The 14,977-nt window shown below is 44.9% G+C and overlaps 1 protein-coding gene across 1 annotated transcript; it reads right to left on the reverse strand.

Moving 5' to 3' along the window:
- Positions 1 to 2,023: 2,023 nt before the first annotated feature.
- On the reverse strand, positions 2,024 to 7,571 carry LOC123045505 (ultraviolet-B receptor UVR8). The gene is made up of 11 exons (XM_044468585.1): positions 6,988 to 7,571; positions 6,490 to 6,823; positions 6,208 to 6,289; positions 5,397 to 5,552; positions 4,686 to 4,859; positions 4,335 to 4,406; positions 3,349 to 3,420; positions 3,101 to 3,219; positions 2,910 to 2,995; positions 2,772 to 2,824; positions 2,024 to 2,429 (listed from the first exon to the last, which is right to left on the reverse strand). Exons 1-11 carry the CDS (start codon positions 7,073 to 7,075, stop codon positions 2,337 to 2,339), a joined length of 1,329 nt encoding a protein of 442 aa, XP_044324520.1. The 5' UTR covers positions 7,076 to 7,571; the 3' UTR covers positions 2,024 to 2,336.
- Between the last annotated feature and the right edge of the window lie 7,406 nt (positions 7,572 to 14,977).

Genomic DNA, 14,977 nt, shown 5'->3' on the forward strand with positions numbered 1-14,977 from the left:
TATTTATTTTCATGGAACATGATTTGGCAAAGGCTAGGAATATGAAACTGATTTTATGTCTCTTCGAACAACTTTTTGGGTTGAAAATCAATTTTAACAAAAGTGAAATGTTCCTGCGTTGGATGCACCAAGGAAGAGCAGGACAATTATAGACAGTTATTTGGGTGTAAGTTTGGGCCTCTCCCGTTCAGATATCTGGGAATACCAATTCACCACTGAAAGCTCACCAAGAAAGAATGGAAGTGCATAGAGGATCAATTTGAGAAATAGCTTAGCTGCTGGAAGGGCAAGCTTAGGTCTTATGGGGGTCGTCTAATCCTGGTAAACTCAGTGCTTACAAGTATAATGATGTTCCTGTTGTCCTTCTTTGAGGTACCCGTGGGGGTACGCAAAAGACGACTTTTATCAATCACGCTTCTTTTGCGAGAGTGATGAGACTAAATTAAAATATAGGCTGGCAAAGTGGGATATAATTTGCAGGCCGAAGGATCAAGGAGGTTTAGGTATAGAAAACATTGAGATAAAGAACAAATGCTTGCTCGGTAAATGGTTGTATAGACTTTTTGTTGAGGACGAGGGAGTGTGGATATAGTTATGGCATAACAAGTATCTACACTCCATGATCCTTGCCCAAGTTACGGCATAGCCGAATGATTCACCTTTTTGGAAAGGGCTCATGTGGACAAAGGTAGCCTTTTTCAATAGGCCCAATTCAGTGTCGGGAATGGCAAATTCAACTAGGTTCTGGGAAGATACGTGGCTAGGGGTCGCGCCGCTCGCCATACAATATCCAACCCTCTACAATATCGTACAACAAAAGGAGGCTTTCATTAGTATAATTCTAGGATCACTTCTTTTAAACATACATTTCCGAAGATCGCTTCTAGGGAACGATGGGATAGATGGCTACATCTTATGTGCAGGGTGATGCAAATCAGCCTTTCTGATGAGCCAGATACACTGCACTGAAAGCTTTCAATGTCAATGGTATTCTCAGTGAAGTCTATGTACATAGACTTGATAGCACACTGGTCCAATCCTAAAATCACTACATATTTGAAAATATTAAGGTTCCCCTCGAGATAAATTTTTTATGTGGTTCGTACACAAAGAAGTGATCCTGACTAAGGATAATCTGGCAAAACCTAATTGGGAGGGTAGTAAGCGATTTTGTTTCTGCGGTCGAAATGAATCAATCCAACATTTGTTTCTTGATTGTCCACTTGCCAAACTATTGCCGCAAACTATGCATGTGCCTTTTAACGTAAGTCCACCTGATACCATCAACACCCTTTTTGGGACTTGGGTAAACGGGGTAGAGCCTAAGATAGCGGCGCATATTCGACTCAGGGTGTGTGCATTACTTTGGGTCATATGAAACTGTCAAAATGACGTGATTTGTAACAGATAAAACATCACATATATTTTGCACGTAATCTTCAGAGCAACTGGCTGGATCCGTATGTGGTTGTTATTTAGCCGTGCGGAAGCCAAGAAGCATATTACGTATGGGTGCAACCGATCGAAGACGGTATCACGAGATACCTACAATCGGTTTGAATAGCGGTCCAACAGTAGGATATATGTATAGGCATCTAGTTCTATGTTCTGCCGGTTGTGGCTTTGAGTTCTCCCTTTTTTTTATCTTTTCATGAGTTTTTTTATCATGCTACACACTTGTTTGACCTTTTAGTTAATAAGATGGCTGCGTGCATCGTTTTAATGCAAAGGCAAGGATAATCCTCCTTTTAAAAAAACATATCTATAAAGAAGCAGAAGCAATGGTACGCGCTTACTCTCAGAAAAAAAAAGAGGCACCACAAAGAGCATGTTTAATTCTAGTATTTAATTCTAGTATAAGTGATCCGAAAGGGAATTGTGTAGACAGTTGAGGGACCAAAAAATATTTATCTCATTTCATTGTCATTAGCTCATTAAAAAAATAGTGTCAATTTGTTATGAAATTGTCGTTAGTATATTTTCCAAAAAAAGCAACAATTTAGTCCAGATTGAGCTATGAAAATTAGGAGATAAGAACGAATAGCTTATTGATTGTGCCGTCCAAACAAAGTGTCGGATGCAGCTACCGAAACATTCAGAACACAGGTCCAGGTTGATTCTACTAGCCACCTCTAAGAGGTGAATTATACACCACAGCCCATAGGTGCTGATACATCATCTCAACGCCAGGAGGAGGTTCCTCTTCTGGAAAGTACTTCGGCAGAACGGAATGCACAAGAACTGGACACCACTAGGTGGAAACTGGTGAACGACGCGCAAGGGTTTTTGATAGTAGTGCTAGGGTTAATGAGGTACATAGATGATATGTCATCGAACTAGGATGACACGCGCATCCTCTTTACATCGTTCTCGGGCACACTCGCATCCGCACCATTGCCACGTGCGCTGACATCGCCTGGTTTGGCAACCTGCAGATTTAACACGGAGCAATCTTCAGTGACAGTCCTATGATATGTGAACTTCATATTCTCGCAAAGAGAAAGAGGTTTCATGTCGGTAATTGCTTTTGGAGGCCGAGCTCCATGGAGGCCTCCAAATGCAAAATTCAAATTTCTTCAAAATTCGTATTTTTACATTTCAAAAAATTCTGAAAAAAAATGTCTCCTTTTTCAAAAAGATAAGAGGTTTCATATCTACCCCTCCGTCCCAAAGTAAGTGTCTTAACCTTAGTAAGTATAACTTTGTACTAAAGTTAGTACAAAGTTGAGACACTTATTTTGGGATGGAGGGAGTACTAGCCATGAGCTCACCTTCTCATCAGGAACAAGAGCATATCTTTCAGAGGGTGACACCCAAATTTTAGCTGAAAACATCACGAAGCACCATTAGTTGTCTGTCTGAAAAGTGCACCTGCTAGTATCTGCGGTTAGAGCGCATTTGGTACCAACCTGCAAAGGGAATAGCTGCTGAAGACTCCAACTTCTTGCAGCCAGGACCGTCCGGGCTTAGGGCATCAATCATCACAGGCGTGTTCCTTCAGGATTGTGCAAGATGATATTTTGTTAGTTTACGCTATATTACAGGTGATCAAGGGCTAGTTCAAATGAGTGCTTGAATAAAAACATTAAACGGGAACCACCTGTCAACTATTTCCCCATGACCGAGTTGTCCACTAGTACCCCTTCCCCATGCAAACACATTTTTCTTTTCTGTGAAAGCAAGAGTGTGCCTCCATCCACAAGCAACTTGGGCAACTTTCTGCAGTACCACCACAAGGTATGGAAGTTTGAAATTATTATTCACGTGAATCAATGAAACGACTTTGAGCATAAATATGCTGGTTATGACTTCTATGAATCATTTAGCTATCCCAAACACATGCCATACCTGTTCCTCGGGAAAATTAACCTGTGCGGGGGAACAGTGATCGGCATTATCGCCAGCTCCAACTTGCCCAAACTGTAGATGAAAATATGAGACGATTAGTGAAGACAGAGATAAACCACCTGGACAAGTGAAAGATGAAACACCAGAAACATAATATGTACTCCCTCCGTTTCTAAATATTTGTCTTTTTAGATATTTCAAATGGACTACCACATACGGATGTATATAGACATATTTTATAGTGTAGATTCACTCATTTTGCTCCGTATGTAGTCACTTGTTGAAATCCCTAGAAAGACAAATATTTAGGAACGGAGGGAGTAGAACATAATATGCCAGTACCACCAGTTTTCAGAAAAGTAGTCAGAATTCAAGCCAAGCTCAGCATACAGGCTCCGTTTAACAATAAATAAAATAAAATGAATGAGATCACAAAAAACCAGTCCACCACTAGCTGTAGCATTGTAAAAAAACGTATTGAATGATGACAGGGATAATGAAAGGCCTCAAATCTAGGGATCTACCAGAACTCCATTCATTCTGACTAGTCATTACTCATCAGTAAAAACCAAGCATTGTATAGTCAGGTCAGATGAGTAATAACTCAACATTCTACCAAAACCAAATATCTGTAAAGACTAAATCTATCCTACATAAAGAAGTTGAACTTTAGTGAACAATGGTGATTCTCCAACTAGAAATTATAAAAAAAAACTGAAACTCGGTCGGTCCTGTTTAAATTAATAAGAGGTTTATCTTGTTTTCTTTGTGTAAAGGAATCTTTAGATTGCCATGAAATGGCAGCGACGTAGAAACCAATGCATATACAAAATTGTTTACAGCTGGGGCACAATAATAGAGATTCACTTTGAATTTGGTCTTCTGAAATCATGAACAAAACCACGCAATAAAAGTCCTCCTTGTGTAGTTTTACTAAGATACCAACTATGACGCATAAAGAGAAGTAGATGGACATTGATAATGACCTTGTTCCATCCCCATCCATAAAGCTTTCCATCTGATGTAAGTGCCATTGTATGCCTCCATCCACCTGAAATCTAAATCAGACAGAACATATGTATATATTATAAACCTTCTTCACAAACCTCAATCAGCAATCACACATAGTAGTATATGTAACAAACAAAATTTGATAGCTCTAAAACTTTAGTCTGACACGGGGAATTTTGCAGGGCTGAATAGCATATAATAGGTCCCGAGTTGCTTGGAGGACTACAAAAGTAACACCACATTGGATATAGATAGCCTTATGGGCTTCATGCACAGATTATCATACACATTGCATTTCACAAAATGTTGTTGGTATTAGCTAGTACCTGGGATGTAGAGCTATCCTTCAAGGCTTCCACTTTATGTGGAACTAGATGATCTTCAAAATCGCCATGCCCAAGCTGACCATATTTGCTCCAACCGTAAGTGTACAAACTACCAGAGGAGGAAACAGTAATGGTATGGCGCCATCCGCATGCAACAAGCACCATCTTCTCTCCCTGCAGAAGTGCAGTTAACAAGAATAAAGATAAAACCTGGAGGCATAAGAACAAACAGAGCAATAGGAAGAGACAAAAAAGAGAACTGACGCCTTCCATGGTCGGAACTGCAAAAGGCAATATGTGTGTGATTTCAGTGAATATAATCACCTACAGGGTGACTGTATGAGGATGGCTAGATGAGCATATGTAAGCTTCCACTAGTCATCTCAAAAACCAATTTGTATTCTGGAGGTTTCCATTTAGGCAAAAGATTCTTCTGTGTGTTAGCTATTTAACTATGAAGCATGAATATACATGGGTGGTACTGCTCCAGACAGGAAGCCAGTTATTGTCTTTGAATACTAGTCCTTGATATTCATCATTAGTTCTATCATAACACTAACAGGGATATGTTGGCTGCTTGATAATACCACTCCAGAACACAGATATAGATGGAATATTCCATTTTTCATGTATTATTAAGTGATGAAGGCACTAGTAGGAGTGCGTCTGTGGATGTAAATGTTAAGCAAGTCGTGCCAATTAGATCATTACCTCCACTGAAGATACTTTTTCAGGAACAAATCGGTCATTCCGATCACCAAGACCCAAGTTTCCGTATCGACCCCAGCCCCATCCGTAGATTTCGCCATCTTCAGTTACTGCAGCAGTATGTTCAGCACCAGCAGCAATCATCTTCACAGAAATACCCTACACATTTTGGACCATTAGCTCTTAATAACCTTGCACATCATATTCATTAGAAGGTCAGCATGTCTACATTCCCACACAAGATTTATTATACTCGTCGATAAATTTGAGAAGACCAGTATACTTAAAAGGCTATTTGTTTATCATTAACACAGTGCTATTCACTGATGTCTATATCAGAGTGGTACCTATGTACAAATGACGGAATGCCCATCCCAATAACCTGACAGGATCCCACCTACTCCCTCCATTCCAAAATATCATGCGCCCGCGCTTCCCGAGGTCCAACTTTGACCATAAATTTAACCAACGAGACCGACTGCGGCGGGAGAACTCTTCTCCCGCCGCAGTCGGTCTCGTTGGTTAAATTTATGGTCAAAGTTGAAGCACGGGAATAGAGGAAGCACTACATTTTGGAACGGAGGGAGTACATTACATGTCATGTTGGTCTGTATATCGAATACTACAAACCATAGCAATGATTTTCACATGGTACGCTTCCCCAGTAGGGGATCCCTACCGTAACAAAATGCAATCAAAAGATTGTTGTCATGGACAAATATCGAAGAAGATGACACTAGATTTTCTTTTCCTTGTATCATACTGTATATTTGCATTTGCTATCTAAAAATAGCACATAAGAAGAATATTGTACCACAAAAGCTTGAATCGTTTGTGGGAGCAGCGAATCTTCAGTAGTTCCAAGACCAAGCTGGCCATTTTGGTTACGCCCCCAGCTAAAACAAGCATGTATCAGAAGTTCAGACTAAGTAATAGTCACTGGAAGATCAGCAAGAGCAATGCAATGCAGCGATCTTATCAATTGCCGAAAAGTCCTCTCAGTAACACATACAGTAGTATCTTCCACTTTTTGAAAGGAGGTTGGTATATTATACTGTTGCTGCGCAACTCTAATAAGTGTTGATAGCCAGCTTACCTGAGCACTTCGCCGGCCATGGTGACGGCCAGACAGTGGCTATCCCCACAGGCTAGCTGCTTGATCTTTATCCCCTGCAGCGCCTTGACCGGCTGGGGCGTGAACACGTCGGTGGAGTTGCCATGCCCCAGCCTCCCGAAATCCCCCCACCCCCAGCTGTAGACCTGGTGCTCGTCCTCGGAGTAGGCGGTGGTGTGGTCCGCCCCGCAGATGACGGACGTGATCCCCGGCGCGTCGAAGCCGCTGATCACCGTCGGCACGAGCCGGTCCTCGGCGTCCCCGTGGCCGAGCTGCCCGTCCTCTCCCCTGCCCCACGTGCACAGCACATTGCCCGCTGCAAAGCACAAGCCGCCGCCGCCACGGCACGAGCCCGTCAGCACCACGATCCACACTACACCTGGCCCTGGAAAGAATCCACGCCCTGCGCGCCGAGACGGCGCTCGACGGAATGCTCCCCCCGCCCAGAAAGAAAGAAAGAAAACGGTCCGCTTGACTTACCGAGGAGGGCGACGGAGTGGCTGGCGCCGGCGGAGACGAGGACGACAGCGGGCGGCGCTTCGTGGGCGGCGGATATGGCCGCGTCCATCTGTCGATCGGCGATCCGGGTTCTCGCGGCCACCGCGGGTAGTGAACTGAACTGAGCGGACGAAAATATCTGGCTGCCAATAATTATCTGTACTGATTATACTACTCCACTAAGCAGCGGCGAGCGAGGGAGGGAGGGAGGCCGGAAGGAAGGCCAGGGGCGGATTTAAAGCGGGCCGGGACCTGGACCTGGAGGCGAGAAGGGAAGGGACGGCGGCCGCGACGGGAGGGGATGGGATGGGATGGGCAACCTGCCGACTGCCGTAATAAATGTGGAGTGCTAGCTAGCGTACGTACGTACAAGCCCATCCCATGTGACGCCTCACAGTGCGCTCCGGCCTCCGGACCTCCGGTGACTGTAGTAGAAGCTCGCGGCGATTACCGCGCGGCATTAAGAACGGGGCCGGCAAAGGTGGACGACGTCCACCTCCGTTTTCTGCCGGAGAGGGAGAGGGTGTTTCCCTGACGCGTGGCCTCGTGACCGGTGGTCCAGGTCTGCAGCGGGTGGGTCTGCTCTGCCTATGCCTATGCGAGAGGTTGGGGGTTTGGGAGAGCTTGGGACTGGAGGTGGAGGAGGACCACTCATTCGGCCCCGTCGAGTGAAGAGACGAGAGCGCGCGACGTCGCCTTCCCCGGCTTATCTCAATTTTAAACTCGCCGCGCACCAACCCCCGCCTTTTTGCCCATTGCTTCCAAATCAGATGAATGCGGTTCCGGCTGGATCCTCGCCCCCCGTACGGGTACGTTGTATGTATCCTGCGTGCCACATTGTGTTTTTTCTTTTTTTGATTTGAGGGAACCACCTTGTGTTTGCTGGTGTCGATCCATCTATCAGCTGTCTACTAAAAAAAAAATCTGTGCGTTCCAACCGGATAATAGAACCGTGGTCTTCAAATCAAGTTCCAAATATTCACACTCCATGTATATACACATATTTAAATATTTATGCACCAACCAAGAACCAACGCGCATGCGTACATAAGACATCTGCATTCTAACGTGCTTACAATGGGTAGATGTTGGACTTGTCCTTGATGCATGTATTTTTTTTTAATGATGTTGTATGAGAAAGAAAACAAAAGGTCGGTCTCACTATAGATGAAAAATTAGAGGGCCCAATGAAGTACGAATAATTCAGAGGAGCACTTGTTTTTTTTTCACTTTTACGTGTGACGAAGTAGGTAATTTACTTCATGATGGATGAAAAACCCGAGGGCCCTATGAAGTAAGAATAATTCAGCTCGTTTCAATGTGTGTAATCGTCGCTAGGTGGTCTACGAATTTGGATGTAATTTTTATTATTTTTTGTGTTCGTTGTACTGCCATGATTGAAGATGAATTGATCGGAAGAATTCCCAAAAAAAATACGAATAATTCAGAAGAGCATTTGTTTTTTTTTTCACTTTTACGGGTGCACGAGGTGGGTAGTTTACTTCAACTTTAGGGGTGGCTTCGATAACAGACAGAAAATTCAGATAAGCAATTAAATAGGAGTTTTTTTTTCACTTAAGATGAGGGGATGAGTAATTTACTTCAACTTTAGGTGTAGTTTGAATGACTGGCAAAAGAAAGAGAGACAAACAACAAAGTGTTTTTTCATTTATGGGTGGCATTGTGGATAATTTATTTTAACTGTATGGGCAGTTTGGGTGGATGGATGGACCAAAAAATCAAAAAGAAAATGCATCGTCTTTTAATAATAGGTATAGATATTAAGCAAAACAGGTGTACTAGGACAATTTGACAAAGGACCTTGGCTTTTTTTCCGCTTAAAAAGGACCTTGGCTTGTTGTAATTCGTGGGCTCATTTGCATCCACTGACCACTAAATTCAAAATAAATAGTAAAAAATCCAATCAATTCTAAAATATTTTGGCATTGAAGATGCTTGGATGAAAACAAGGAACGTGCAAATTTCTATAGTGTTTGGACATTTGAGCAGCTCTAGGGGAAAAAAATTCCAAACAGTGTTCTTTTTTAAAGGCTTTTCCACAATCAAATATTAGTTTTGCCACGACCTTCTCGAATGTCCAAATACCTTTTCATTTTTGCACGCACATCGCATATTCAAGCATCTTCGATGACCAAAAAGAAAAATCCTTCTTAACTTTTTTTTAACTTACTGTTTGCTTCCAAGTGTAGACACACCTTAGGCACCGAATCGCCGCACTTCTCGGCTTGGTACCACTCTAGTGAGTAGTCTAGTCAGAAATTAGGACTTTACTGGGTGAGCAGTACGACAAGGATTGGCGAGCCGATAAAAGCGATGACGAGACGCAACCAAAAACGTCCTGATACAACACATCAGTGATCCGATAATTAGCTAGAGCAGGCGGTGAGCTAAAACCCTCGCTGTACTGCGCCGCTACATTTAGGTGAACCCCTCACCATCATCGCACTGTACCAGCAGCTAGCTAAACTTCCCGGACGTACGCCGTTTAATTACTCGTGTCGACTAACGTAACTTCCCCAAGAAAACAAAAACAATTTGTTTCCCCGTTTAACACTGACGAAGGAACGTGTCACCAATCAGTTGCGGCGAAAAATAGCAGCCGCGCACGGATGCATGCACGTAGTACCAGCTGCAGTCCAGTGTGCATGCATCAACCATCCAGATCTATGGAGGCGCACGTGCTCGATCGATGGAGGCCACGGCGATAAAGCCGGCCGGCCACCGGCTTTGGCTTTGGTGCATGTAGGACGTTTGGTAGTTGGGAGTTCATCTATCCTCATGGCACGCGCAGATCCATCCGCATCCGAGTAGGTGAACAAAGAATTCTTCCGAGTAGGTGAACAAAAAATTCTTTGTCAGCCTCAGCCTCGTGCTTAAGAGCATTACTAGTAGAATCCTCAAACACTCAAACCTTTATAGCAGTTTTACAGGTTGAGAAGTGCCACTTTTTGACACTTTTAAGGGTTGAAAAACAGAGGCAAAGACTAGAACCCTCAAACCTAACCCGTAAACTGCTTTAAGGGTTGGATTTAAGGGATCTAGTCTTTGCCTCAACCCCAACTTTTAAAACTGTCATTTCATATATCACACATTTCATCATATGACATATCACAAATTTCATCACATTTGACATAAAACAATAATCATTCTGACTTAACATTTGTGCACTCTTGATCATCATTCCCACTCTGACCATACATCCCTCTGACTTCATCTTGCAGCGTCAACATTTTGTTCAATGATTCATCCTTGTTTTTAGCACTAACAGCTAGCAGTGCACACATTTGCTCTTTTACATGATCAGGTACCTGTGTGCAGGGCACACAATCTCTTCTCTGTCCAGCCAAATGCTTCTTGAACCTTGTAATGCCACCATTGTAGAAGTTTAAACAATATTTGCATCCAACTCTATTCTTTGTCCTAAACTCATCTGTAATTGGTAAAGCATGCTCCCAAGCTGCATCTTTTCTTGTTCTTGTATTTGCGGAGCTGGCACCTGATGAAGACATCTTGCTGGTCGCCTACTATTGCAGAGAAAAGACACAAACATAAGCTATCAAGAGTTCAAGACAGTAAAAAAGAAATGGAACATACTACTAGTCTACTACTGATAGTTCTTTATGTATGTCAAAGCCAATTCTTAATATATGACAAGCTATAGCTACCAGCCTACCACTGCCATTATTTTCGAAAAATGCTACTAAAGCCTAAAGGAATTGAAACCAAGAAAATCGAACAAAATCTCTACTTGAAATCTGAACTTGAGGTGTCAGTTCTGTTCTGTCCATCAGAAGTACACTACACATATCCACCAGCCCAACTTATCAGATTAGAAAGAGATTAAACCAACATAATCTCTATTCTCTATTCTTTAAATTTCTCAAGGCTAACTACAAATCTCAAATTAACTTGAAATTACTCACAAGTTTCCAACCAACCTTTCTATTGCAGCATAGCTAGGATATGTACAGAGTACAGCGTACTTACAGCTAAACCCGGGCATGGGCAGCCCGGCCCGACGACCCGGCCCGAGCCCGGCCCGACGACCCGGCCCGAGCCCGGCCCGAAAAACCCGGGCCGGGCCGGGCCGGGCTTGACGTTCGGGCCGGGCTCGGGCCTAGTTTTGCAGCCCGGAAGATAGTTCGGGCCGGGCTCAGGCTTCATTTTTTATGTGTTTCGGGCCGGGCTTTCGGGCTTCGGGCCGGGCTTGCACGTGCGTACACTAAAAAACAGCGTTCGGGCCGGGCTTTCGGGCTTCGGGCTTGACTTCGGGCCGGGCTCGGGCTTGAAAACAGGGAGTATTTCGGGCTTCGGGCCGGGCTCGGGCTTGGGAAATGAAGGTCGGGCTTTTATAAGCCCGGCCCGAAATCCGGCCCGGCCCGACGTTTGCCCGGGTTTACTTACAGCTGCTGGATTGGAGATTGCTTGAGTGCTGTTGGCATCGAGCAGGGAGAGGAGTAGCCAACAATCGAGCAGGGAGAGAGCAGCCGACGCCCCACAGTCGAGCAAAGAGAGGAGTTGCGGGCCTGCGGATTGCCGGAGCGTCAGTGGTGTCGAGGCGTCGAGCAGAGCAAGGCGTCGAAGAGAGCAGAGTAGGGAAGGGGAGCGGACGAGCGGGAGGGGGAAGGCCCGAGGGGAAGGCGCGCCGTCCTGCTCTCCCTCCCCGTCCGGCGTCAGCCACGCCGGCGCAGAGGACGACGGCGGAAGGGGAAGCACAGCCTCCAGCCGCCAGCGGCCAGGGCAAGGAGGGGGGCGGGGCGCGGCGGGGCGGGAGGCGGCGGGGCAGGAGGCCGGGAGGCGGGACGCCGGGGCGGGAGGCCGGGGGGCGGGGCGACCGGGGGCCGGGGCGCGGGGCGGGAGGCGGCGAGGAAGCGGGAGGTTGGGGACGGGAAACTTCCCTCCCGCGCGACGGGGGAAGGGAGTGCGGGCTGGGGTCGAGCGCCCCCGTCCAACCCTCACTTCTACGGTTTGAAATTGAGTTTGAGGGTTGGATCCTTACTTTTTTTTGAGGGTTTGAGGGTTTAGGGGTTCTAGTCTTTGCGTTTTTTTTGTTGCAACCCGCAAAAAAGCGGTTATTTTTTAGGGTTTGAGGGTTTAGGGGTACTACTAGTAATGCTCTAACTTTCTCTCGGCTACTTCTGCGCGGCTGTGCTGCACTGCAATTACGTCGACGTGGTACTAGTACCACTCGTGGAGTGATGGCACAGCGTCTCGCGGAGAAACCTAGCCGGAAAACAAATCTACCCTCTCCCTTTCGTCCCCGGCGGTCAATCTGGCGCCGGCGCCGGTGAGGCGGAAGAAGGTCTCTTTCGAGTCTGGCTATATGTCAGTCGACTGAAAAAAAAATTGATTCACTTGATTGTTTTCAGCCGTCGGATGCAAAATGAAGGGCTAAGATCTCTTTCTTCAACATCCCGCTGGTTCTTCTATTCATCTTCGTCGTGCGAACCCCCCAACCACCGCTCCCCCCCACCATCCCTCTAAGGCTGACAACCACCAACCAAAAATCCCCGGCGAACCTGCACCCGCCATCCTAAGATAGATAGTGGGGTTGCTTCTTTCTCGGCGCCGGCGGCCTCACCGTCTCCTTCTTAATCTCCGTCAGCGCTAAATAAAGCACACACCTCAAAACAAAGAGATTTCTGGTTTATTCTAAGTTCTTCCATAATTTAATTCTCTACTTTTTATTTACTAAAAGAATTGCTATTCTTTTTCAATTTATTATTGACGATGCATAGTCACAAAACGCAGACAATTTGTTTTAGAATATTCCATGCTTTACCTTTGCAAAAAAATTCTTTCAAAAAAATTGTCTTTTTTTCACCGTATGATTTTTTCGTTCATGGTTAAGGCAACATCTCCTCGACTAACTGATTTACTTGCCACTAACAAATAAATTTGCCAAGGGTAATTTCATCCTAACATGTCTATAATTACGTGCCTTGGTTACCGTGCCAAAAATAACACAGCTTACATAAAGGAACGGAGGGAGTATTTTCCTTTTTAGATGAGGTACTACTTAGCCATTCTTATACATTTAAATTGAGTTTTGTGTATACCACAAAGTCACGAATATTCTATACCTATAATTCAATTTTCAATAGAATAAATTATAGGAATCAAATCTACATCTTATATTTAATGCAAATGTGTCAGCTTGGAGCCGGCGATCTATGGGGCAATTGAGCCCCTTTTGCTGGTTCGGCAAGGGGAGGCGATCGACGCAAAGAGCAAGGGAAACGAGAGGCGCATGATTTTACCCAGGTTCATGCCGCTTGGGAGCGTAAAACCCTACTCCTGCCTTTGTTGTATTGGGTGGTGTTTGAGCACAAATACACGGAGCGCTCTTCCCCAGCAGGTGGCTAGGAGGGAGCAGTTGCATGAATACCTATGCTTGAGAGATGCAAATGTTTGAACCCCCATAAATGTTGCCCTGGTCATCCTTTTATAGCTCAAGGGATTACCACAATGGCCAAATGGTTACAGGGATGATTAGATTGATACTGAGCTATCATACCTAACTCTGTCAGTTAGGACAAAACCCATTAAATGCGCTGTCACGTGTCATGTGGAGGTTGAATCCCAGCAAGATTGCCACATCGCCTATCCAACTGCCTCCTATTAGCACGACACGCCTTTAGGACGGGTGTCAATTGAAGGAAATATGCCCTAGAGGCAATAATAAACTTGTTATTTTATATTTTCTTATTCATGGTAAATATTTATTATTCATGCTAGAATTGTATTAACCGGAAACTTGATACATAGTGAATACATAGACAAAACTATGTGTCCTAGTATGCCTCTACTAGACTAGCTCATTGCTCAAAGATGGTTAAGTTTCCTAGCCATGGACATGAGTTGTCTTTTGATAACGGGATCACATCATTAGTAGAATTATGTGATGGACAAGACTCATCCGTTAGCTTAGCATAATGATCGTTCAGTTTTATTGCTACTGGTTTCTTCCTGTCAAATATATATTCATCCGACTATGAGATTATGCAACTCCCGGACACCAGAGGAATGCCTTGTGTGCTATCAAACGTCACAACGTATATGGGTGATTATAAAGTCGCTCTACAGGTATCTCCGAAGGTGTTTGTTGGGTTGGCATAGTTTAAGATTAGGATTTGTCACTCTGAGTATCGAAGAGGTATCTCTAGGCCCTCTCGGTAAGGCACATCATATGAAGTCTTGCAAGCAATGTGACTAATCAGTTAGTTGCGGGATGATGCACTACAGAACGAGTAAAGAGACTTGCTGGTAACGAGATTGAACTAGGTATGAAGATACCGACGATCGAATCTCGGGCAAGTAACATACTGATGACAAAGAGAATAACTATGTTGACATTACGGTTCAACCAATAAAGATCTTCGTAGAATATGTGGGAACCAATATGAGCATCCAGGTTCCGCTATTGGTTATTGACTAGAGAGATGTCTCGGTCATGTCTACATAGTTCTCGAACCCGTAGGGTTCGCACGCTTAATGTTCGATGACGATAGGTATTATACGAGTTAAGTGTTTTGGTGACCGAAGGTTGTTCGGAGTCCCGGATGAGATCACGAACATGACGAGGAGTACCGAAATGGTCGAGAGGTAAAGATTGATATACTGGAAGGTTATGTTCGGACACCGGAATAGTTTTGGGAAGTTTCAGATGTTTTTCGGAGTACCGGGAGGTTACTGAAACCCCCCGGGGGATTGTTGGGCCTACATCGGCCATAGGAGAGAGGGGAGGCAGCCCATAAGGCGTGGCGGTGCCCCCCCTCCCATGGGGAGTCCGAATTGGACTAGGGGAGGGTGCGCGCCCCCCTTTCCTTCTCCTCTTCCTCTCCCTTCCCCCTTTCCCCCCTCTGGAATAAGGAAAAAAGGGGGGTCGAATCCTACTAGGAGTGGAGTCCTAGTAGGACTCCTCCCCCCTTTTCGCACCCCTTGTGGCCGG

This window comes from Triticum aestivum, chromosome 2B (genome assembly GCF_018294505.1).
Source record: "Triticum aestivum cultivar Chinese Spring chromosome 2B, IWGSC CS RefSeq v2.1, whole genome shotgun sequence".
NCBI classification, from domain to species: Eukaryota; Viridiplantae; Streptophyta; class Magnoliopsida; order Poales; family Poaceae; genus Triticum; species Triticum aestivum.

Coding starts and splice junctions, on each gene's coding strand:
- LOC123045505 (XM_044468585.1), bottom strand. CDS start 7,075: ATGGACGCGGCCATATCCGCCGCCCACGAAGCGCCGCCCGCTGTCGTC. Junction 6,290..6,489: donor ATGGCCGGCGAAGTGCTCAG/GTAAGCTGGCTA, acceptor TGCTTGTTTTAG/CTGGGGGCGTAACCAAAATG. Junction 3,421..4,334: donor ATGGATGGGGATGGAACAAG/GTCATTATCAAT, acceptor TTTCATCTACAG/TTTGGGCAAGTTGGAGCTGG.